Genomic DNA, 9,875 nt, shown 5'->3' with positions numbered 1-9,875 from the left:
GTACAAACAGAATGGAATTCGAAGTTCAAACGAAGAATCTATGGAACTACAAGTTTAAGGGCATTATCGAAATTTTACACTTTGTTTGTGCAATCCCAATATTTTATTATTTTAATTGTTGGGTTTTTGGTCCCATGGGACCCACCTACTTGTTCTCCCTGATTCACTCACCTCTTTTTAATTCACTCTTAGCTTGCTCATCATAAATGTTTGCACGATGTCTTCCTTTATTTATATTATCCAGGTCAAGATCAGCTTCACATGTATATTCACATGCACCGTTTACGTGCACTTTGGATTCAAAGTAGGTGTCAACATATCCCTAGTTTGCATTAGGGAACTAGGACCCGTATGTGAGCGCTTAGCTCCAGCTTCATGTGATTGTTGTGCTCGAATGTAACTTACACACTCAGCCTATTCATGTACCTATAACCTGCATGACTTGTATGCTTACATGCTTATGTTGACCTTTGTAGATATTGTTCCTTATTATTTCAATGTTCGTATTCCTAACCTTTACATTTATTTGGGTACTTTACCGTACATAGGAGTAGTACTAGTTTTGGAAACTATACATGTATTACATGGAGGGGTTACAACTTTTAATAAAACAACGGTTTTTACAAAACTTTGCTTTTCAGCCCACTCACCTTTGTTTTTTGCCCCTCTAGGATTTAATGATGGTGCTATTACTATGCTCATACTTATGCTCCGATATCACATGCGTATAAGGGTCTTCCTGCTATTGTGCACTCACACTATTAGTTTAAATTAATTCTAGACTATTAGATTTTAATTTATTTGCAATTTTTCACATCACCTTCACTTATGACTTTGTCACCTTTCAGGTATTAGCCAGCATAACTCAATCCGAGTGTCCAGATGGACATTCTCAGTCAGTGTGTGTCAAATAAGATATCAAAGTAATACTATATATGATTTAATAGAAACCCTAGCTAGAACTAATTTTCCATATCACCATCTATCTTTTGTGAAATCTAAACCGAAGACTTCCTAAAGCAAAGTGATAATTCATGAAAAAAATTTTGATTAACCGATTGATAATAAATTCTACATTGATAAAATGATGGAGCCTTAATTCAAATCAAGTACTCAGCTATTAAATTCCAGCCTTCCCCCTAAAGATATATATATGAACTTTGGTAGACTTTTTGTACATTTAATATTTATTAACTATTTTTACGGACTTTTCAACTCCTTTTTTTTATTTTTTATTTTTTATATTATATATATATATATATATATATATATATATCAGAAGAAGAAAAGTACGATGTTTCATTCAGTGATAAATGAGCATTACAAGTACATATTATTAACAACTCGGTCCAAAAGGGTCCTTGCAAACTAGATCTAAACATATTATAATAAAGCATCACTAACTGCAAAGTAATGAGTAGACTTCAAGCATTCGTTCGAGCTCATCAGGAACCACAAGATTATTCAGATCAATAAAACCGTTAAACTTTGCATTACATGGAGATCATGTGAAAACAAAATCTCAAATCATATATTGGGACAAAGAGTACAATGCTTATGGGCCGATTGCATCACCTAACCACTGCCACGATCGTAGAACACCGAGTGAAGTAATTATAGCAAATCAAATAGCACCACCCTTTACACATAGATCCAAAAGAAGTAGCACACCAAAATGAAAATTAAAATCAAGCAACTCTCACAGAGAGTAATCAAACTAGCACACTCTCCTAAACAGAGAAATCAAACCGAACTCCAAGATAATTCTTGTAAATTATTATACAGAAATAAAATAAAAAGATGAATCATGTTGCCGCTCCACATCCTCTGGATACCCGAAAGTTATATCATTGTACCGACAAAACCCAATTTATATCATTCTGGCTAAACCTGATTCTGACACAATTCGATATCTTCCATGGCTTCGAGCTTCAACCCACATTGAGAAGTGATAAATGGATCCAAAACCTTGTGCTAAATGTGGGTGTGGACCAAAAGATGATGACTATCACGCAGTGCCAGCCCTGATGGTAGTCTGGTAAGGCGATCGCATAGGAGGCCCTAAAAGTTTTTTTATACATCATGCATTCACATCTAGAAATAGAAGAAGTAAACATATCATATTCGAGTTTTTGGTATAGTGGAAATGGTCCCCTTCCTTTTTCTTTGGGGTGGGTAATTCGAAACATGGAGTAGTCATTAAGCCATCTCCAACCGAGGGCTGGCCAGAGGGCTCGTTTTAGCCCTCTGGCCCTCCAAGATATTAATATTTTAGTGAACAGTACATGGCCATATTTGCCTCTGTCTCTAACCGAGGGCCAAAGGGCCAAACATAATTTATTATTTAAAAACTACAACTTAAATTCAAATCCAACGGCTAAGTGACGTTAGCTAGCCATTGGTAGCTGACATCATGCTGACGTCAGCTAGCTGTTGGTAGTTGACATGGATTAATTTTTTTTTTTTTTTTTTGCTATAAATAGGGTTGATATTGGCCTATAATTCATACAACTTTGAATTCAATTTATTTCAATTCAAGTTTGCAATGAATTCCAACTTTGAATCCTCTTCGGATTCCAACTAGGGGTCCTCATCTAATTCCAAATTAGAAGCAAAATGGGCGCAAATGAGACGAGAAGATGAGGAGTCTGATGAAGAAGTTCAAGTAAGGCGTAACAAACAAAACAGAGCAGCAGCCATGGTGTGTTAGTCAAATGAGGAGCAACCTCAATGAGGTAGCTTTGTTGCTGGTCGCTTTTAGAAACCATGAAACAGAGCGATGACGCATGCCAATCTGATGAACAATTACTTCAACTCCAACTCGGTGTACACAGAAGAGGATTTCAGACGTCGTTTCTGAATGAGGCATTATGTCTTTGAGCGTTTACTTCGTGATGTCTAGCAAGTCAATCCATACTTTTGACAGAAGCGGGACAGAACAGGCCGCCCTGGTTTCTCTCCTCATCAGAAGGTTACTTTTGCACTCCGAATGATGGCCTATGGTTCTCTAGCTGATTCGATAGATGAAACCCATGGTATGTCTGAGTCTACATGCCTTCATACTCTTGAACAATTCTGTGACATAATTGTTCAGGTTTACAAAGATGAGTACCTCCGCGAGCCAAATCAAGAAGATCTGAATCGGCTTATTCACAAAGCTGAAGATCGTGGGTTTCCGGGCATGATAGGGTCATTAGACTGCATGCATTGGGATTTAAAGAATTGTCCCACCGGATGGCAAAGAGGCTTTAGCGGAAGGTCGAGAAAGCAAACTGTTATGTTAGAGGCGGTTACCTCATATGACACATGGATCTGACATGCTTTCTTTGGAGTCTCTGGATCCCAAAATGACATTACAGTTCTTGGGTGTTCACCCCTCTTCAATAACTTGACAGAAGGTAAAACACCTCAACTTGACTACTACATCAACAGCTGTCAATACAATATGGAGTATTACTTGGCAAATGGCATCTACCCAAAGTGAGTGACACTTGTCCAAGCAATTCCAAACCTTAGGAATGACTCAGAAAAGTTGTTTACCTCACGCTTTCGGTATTCTACAAGCACAGTGGAAGATCATCAGCGAACCGAGTGGAGTCGAGAAAATTTGGACTCCTTCATGATGTCTTGCATCATATTACACAATATGATAGTGGCGGATGAGCGAGATTGGTATATTGATGGAGAGTCCGATGACGACCAAGAAGATCCAAATAGGTCAAGAAGGGCTCGTGCAAAAATATGCGATGGACGTAATTGGCCTTTCAATCCAAGAACTGGTAGTATATCTATAAATGAGTACATAAGGCGCTATAGAATGATATGTTCTCGTGCCACAAATAAGTACCTACAACAGGATCTTGTTGCACATCTTTGGGCCAAAAGAAGCATGGAGTAGGCATTTAAGTTTTATGTTGTTAAATGTTTTTAAAAATGTTGTTTAAGTTTCATGTTGTTTAATGTTGTTTCATGTTACTTAATTTAATTTAATGTTGTATAATGGCTTAAGAAGTTATAGGAAAAAAAATATAATTTAAAAAAAAAATATGAAACAAATTTTGTGAAATAGAAGTTATAGGAAAAAAAAAATATATAATTTAAAAAAAATTATATGAAACAAATAGGAAAAAATATATATAATTTAAAAAAATATATATGAAACAAATTTTGTGAAATAGAAGTTATAGGAAAAAATGGAATTTAAAAAAAAATATGAAACAAATTTTGTAAAATAAAAGTTATAGGAAAAAAATAGAATTAAAAAAAATATGAAAAATAGAAGTTGTAGGAAAAATTTTGTAAATAAAAAAAAATAATAAAACTATAAAAAAAAAATAAAAAAAAAAATTCAAACGCAACAGCTAGCCGTTGCATTTGAATTTTAGCTTAAGCATCCCTGTCGGTTGTAACGTACAAGATTAATATTTATTTTGGCTAGCCCCTGGCTGGCTGGCTGGCTTCATGCACCCAACCCTCTAGCCCTTTGGCTTTTTCAGATTCTGTGGGGCCCTTTCAGATTCCACGAGCCCTCTGTTGGAGACGGTTTTTGGGCTATTTTCGGCCCTCTAGCCTTTTGGACCCTTCGGTTGGAGATGGCCTTAGTTTTTTTCTTAATTTTCAAATTTTTAGTCTATATGAATTTAATGGCTCCAATCCATCTTTAGTCCAAATGCATTTGTTTTTCTTTTGCTTTTGAAAGTAACCTCCAAAAACAAATATCAAAAATAAAAAAATCACAACAAGTATTAAAAAAAATCACGTACCATATTTTGGCTTCCTTTTCAACATATAAAGTTTTATAGAACCCAAGTCCTTTTGCAATCATTTTTTTCTTTCAACTTCTTAATCTTTCCATATCTATTGAATGTTTAAATCAACTATCACATGGTCTTGAAAGTTGTAGTTTGAGGTAACCAAAACTTGAATTTTTATTTTGTTTTTCAATAATTTATTATTCAAATAGATTGTTCTAATGATCGATTCTTTAGTGTGATGTTGATTTTAGAAACAACACAAGGGAACTAATTGGCATTGTTGAATTTATTATATTAGTTAGTCAAGTTTTATTATTCTTTACTCTTTGATCATCAAGTTTTATTGCTTTTCACTCTCAATTTTAGACTCTTGACTGTAAACACTTAAGTACATTTGATGCCTGCTTCGCACAGTTAAATACCAGGGTGTTTAATTTGGTTTTGTTTTGCTCAAGGTGAGCAGTTTCAGCTTCTCCCTCTTGGGGCTTTTGTATTGTAGAACCAAATTTTTATTTTTGTATATTGTGAAAGTTGAATGCAACACTCTGTTTCCTTTCCATTTAATATATTAATACATAACTCTGTTTTTTCTTCCTTGGTATGAATTACTCCTCCCTCTCTCTTAATTATTTTTTTCGTTTAATTTATTTTTGGAATTTATGTGTGGAAGTTCTTGAATTTGTTGGTTTTCTGTGTTGGATTCTCTTCAATTTTGATTTCTCGTTTAGAACAGTGATGGATTCCTTTTTTCTTTGTTGGGGTTTTTAGTTGCCATGTTTTTATTTTATTTTATTTATGTGCGATTTAATTCCTATAAATATAGAACTGTTCCCTGTGTTTCGTGGGTAATTATTTTTTTCCCCTTCTTTTGCATTTAATTTTCTTACGAAAATTTGTTTTTAGAACCCAGAGTGTATGTCTTTTAATGAGATTAAATTTTGTTAACAAGGGATTGGTCTCTAGAATTTTCATAGTGGAATTCTTATGGTGATAATTTATGCCATTGTCTTTGTTTTTGTACTTCTCCCAGTTGTAGTAAATTCAATGAATTCTGAAATTTTTGGTGATGTGAATTCAACGAATTGGCCAAACAGACTGATAATTAACAATAGTAATAGTTGATTTCGCTTTGGAAAACTGTTGCTAGCCAAAGAGAGGTCACGATGTCCCATTTTGTATGAACTATATGTCAATGGTGATAGATTGTAAGGTGATTGGGGTTTGTGCATGCAATTACTATAAATACAAATGGACGGTGCTCACAAATTACTGAAACTTCAAGGAAAAAAAGAAGACCAGATCCCAATTCACTTCAATCCTCGAACACCTTGATCCGTTCCAGCTTTTTCTCTTCCTTGGTATGCATTATTCCTCCCTTTCTTTTTATTTTATGGTGCTCACAAATTACTGAAACTTCAAGGAAAAAAGAAGACCAGATCCAATTCACTTCAATCCTCAAACACCTTGATCCGTTCCAGCTTTTTCTCTTCCTTGGTATGCATTATTCCTCCCTTTCTTTTTATTTTATGGTGCTCACAAATTACTGAAACTTCAAGGAAAAAAAGAAGACCAGATCCAATTCACTTCAATCCTCGAACACCTTGATCCGTTCCAGGTTTTTCTCTTCCTTGGTATGCATTATTCCTCCCTTTCTTTTTATTTTATTTTTTATTTTTGTTTAATTATTTATGGGATGTTGGAAGCTGAATTTCCGTATTTATAGTGATGTTCGAACCTGAATTTGGGATGCATGTAAGCTGAAAGTCTTACACATTTGGGTGATTTTCTCCTTCTTTGTTTCTTTGATATGCATGATCTGGTAAAAACTGGAAAGACCTACTGACATGGATAATGTCACCACCGTCAAGAACCCTGGTTAGAATGGTTATTCAGCTCTCTGATTGATTCTTATTTATCCTCTCCAACCTTTTGTCTAATTTTATTTTTCATTTTTTATGACATACTACAGAAGTTAGAATGAGCTTTTCATATAACATGGATGATGAGTACAAGAAACTCATTCAAAGAATAAATCCACCAAAGTATATGCAAAAATCATACGTTGGGTTCATATAGAAGTATGAATTTTCTTTTAGGATACAACTTTGATGCAATAATTTATATCATGGCTTGTAAGATATTGTATGGATTTTACCTACCTGGTGTGTCACATCCCGGCTCGAGGTCCACCACATCCTGAGCCCGCTCACCGTAGCACGATATTGTCTGCTTTGGGCCCCGACTACGCCCACATGGTTTTGTTTCTAGGAACTTACACGAGAACTTCCCAGTGGGTCACCCATCATGGGAGTGCTCTCGCGGCTACTCGCTTAACTTCGGAGTTTCCATGGAACCCGAAGCCAGTGAGCTTCCAAAATGCCTCGTGCTAGGTAGGGATGAGAATATACGTATAAGGCTTACAAGATCCACACCCCTGGGCGATGTGGGATGTTACATGGTGGTCAATGACTGATGTCACTATGGAGAAGCTGAAATCAACATACGGCATGTCACATTAGTATATTTTCCACAAGTAGATGTTGAAACTGTACACATCACATTAGGCAAGTTTCAATCTTTTTTGCTTCCATTTCAGTGCTTTTCTAATTTATATTTCATGCTGAAGTTTGATTGAACTTTATTTGGGTATTTGATTATAGGATTTCTCAAGTTGGATTGCCAATTGGGTAATCAGGAAAAAATGGATTTGGTATCTGGTTACAAGGTGACTTCACCTCTCTTTCTTCAAAACTCAATTTTGAAGTTATCGTGCATATTCTTACGATGCAATTTATTGTAAAATAATGTACATTTTTCCTTTTTTAGAAACAACTCGAGCTAGGAGCAAGTCTGGTGAATACCTAAGAGCAAGACTCACGATAAACTTTTTCTCTTCAGGTTACTATTCCATCTTTTTCTTACAAGTCTAATATTGTTGAGAAGAATGTTTAATTTAGTTTATCTTTCGTGTTAAGTACAAATTTAATATATCTTTCCTGTTTTTTAATCTCATTTTTTTTTTCTTTTGTCCCACAAGATTATTCATAGTCATCAATAGTCCAAATGAACACCTAAGAGCAAGCCTCACGATAAACTTTTTCTTACCATTACTTCTTTTTGTTACAAGTCTAATAATGTTGAGAACAATTTGTAATTTAGTTTAAATCTTCTTATTTTGATCATTTGCTTTTCCACTACTTTCTCAAACTTGGAGTTGGTTTGATAGCATTTGGGTTTTAAACATTCATATAAAAGTACCTCATTCCAGTCATCGAGTCATTGATCTATTAATTCTTATTCTGTTCAGAGTTTAGTACTAAAAACTAGAAGTTACATGTATCTTATTCCATTGATCAAGTCATTGATATACTAGCTTTTATTCTTTTGAGGGTTGGCATTAACTCTTCTCATCTTTGGTGCAGTTATCCACTTACAAGAATAAACATTTTCCATGACTCCCCCTACTTCTACGAACAAATTGAAACCCACGACATTACAAAATCATTGCCGTGATGTCCCCCATTTATCACAAAATTGGAAAAGTTGACTTCATACCATCTCAAAGCATACCATCTCACAGAATCGCAGGGCAGAAATAAAGGTTTTGATTCCCTTTCTCTCCCTTATTGCTCATTCTTTGTTTAGTTTTCCTCAATTTAATTCATAGTATGTGTACGTAGACCCTTGGTCTATTGAAAATTTGGGTTATTCATGAATTAAAGATTATTATGTGAGAATTTTAGCTATTGCTTAATTATTAAACTTAGTTTAAGAGAGAATTAAAGAAAAATTTGTTTTGTAAGATGAAATCGATTAAATGTCTTAGGCTGTACAGTTCAATTCTCCTTGTATGCACTGTAGACATTATTCAAGAAATTAATAAAGATTTTCATGAACTCCTTGCACAGAAATGATCTTTGCATTTGCTGGAGAAAAACAAACAATAGATAAAATATCGAGTGTGCGAAGTTAATATTGCTTTTGGTTTTTTTTTTCTTTTTTTCTTTTTCTCAAACATTTTAAATTCAAATTTCATATATCTTTACCAATAAAAGAAAAAAACATAAAATGTATATACAAAGCTAAAGAAAATATTGGCAGCACTTCAAATAGCTTCATAAGCTTTATACAGCAATTTCACTTAAGTTTCTCTTGCAAATCTGTAATCATTTTAAGTTAATTGTTAATTTTTTTTTTTATCTTAGAATTCTTTTACTCTGTTCTATAACTTATATTCTTTTACTTTGTTCTTTTACTTTGTTCTGTCAACCTTTAATGCCCTATTGTCAGAATAAGTTAAAGATAAGGTTCACCAAATCATACTATTTTCATTGCTATTTATTTCCTTGTTAAACAAGATGAAGTGAATTCTCTTCATTTTCATTCTTGCATTTAAATTTGCAAGTCAATTTATGGTAAATAATACTCAATTTTCATTGTCTTTGATTTTACCGAGTTGCAGTTTTATCATCTATATGTAAAACCCATTTAGACTTTCAATTTTTTTGTGTGGTAAAAATTAAACCAAAGCATTGTGTATATCCAAGATTGAAGGAGAAATTCAAGTTAAATTAAAGGGACACCCAATAATAGAGGTGATGTTGGCACGGTTGTAACCATGTTAGTAGTCGATTTTATAAATAGAATGAAATACAAGACTAACTGAATAGGTATCATAAAATAATGTGGAACTACTTTTCTCTCTCTCAGTACTCAAGATATTCCTCACTTGACCGAAAATGTTAGATTATCCCCCATGATCTACTTACCATGTTTGAATATTTTGTTCATTCAATTTCAAGTTTGTTTCTTTTTTGTATGAGAATATCTTAGTAACTTATCGTTTTTTCTCTCATCTAGGTGGTACAATAGTACTATCCGATGATGGTCGCTATTTTTCAAAGGATGCTGTGGAATTTCAAGATTGAAAACTGCTTGCTTTCAACTTTTCGAACAAATTACCTTTGTAAGGTATCAAAACAATAATTTTTCTATAGGAAATAAAATTCTTTTCTTTGTTATGGTAATTTTGTTAGATCAGTCAATGTTACACCTATTAACTCAAGTTTATACATTGCTAGAAAGTCAATTTGTAATCCAGCAACAACACACGGGCATTAC

At 34.0% G+C, this 9,875-nt stretch overlaps 1 protein-coding gene across 1 annotated transcript; it reads left to right on the top strand.

Annotated features, from left to right (window-relative positions):
- The first annotated feature begins 2,779 nt into the window (after window positions 1-2,779).
- Window positions 2,780-3,316, top strand: LOC137719761 (uncharacterized). Its single transcript, XM_088700588.1, has 2 exons — window positions 2,780-2,824; window positions 2,927-3,316. Exons 1-2 carry the CDS (start codon window positions 2,780-2,782, stop codon window positions 3,314-3,316), a joined length of 435 nt encoding a protein of 144 aa, XP_088556714.1.
- The last annotated feature ends 6,559 nt before the right edge of the window (window positions 3,317-9,875 follow it).

Source organism: Pyrus communis, chromosome 1 (genome assembly GCF_041283825.1).
Source record: "Pyrus communis isolate YQ-2024b chromosome 1, ASM4128382v1, whole genome shotgun sequence".
NCBI classification, from domain to species: Eukaryota; Viridiplantae; Streptophyta; class Magnoliopsida; order Rosales; family Rosaceae; genus Pyrus; species Pyrus communis.
The sequence above is the reverse complement of the archived record's forward strand: the minus strand, read 5'-3'. Positions and strand labels throughout refer to the sequence as shown.

What these genes read in the sequence shown, in the direction of transcription:
- LOC137719761 (XM_088700588.1), top strand. Translation starts at nt 2,780, where the DNA reads ATGACGCATGCCAATCTGATGAACAATTACTTCAACTCCAACTCG. An exon ending in ATTACTTCAACTCCAACTCG is followed by an intron (nt 2,825 to 2,926) that starts GTGTACACAGAA and finishes TACTTTTGACAG; the next exon opens with AAGCGGGACAGAACAGGCCG.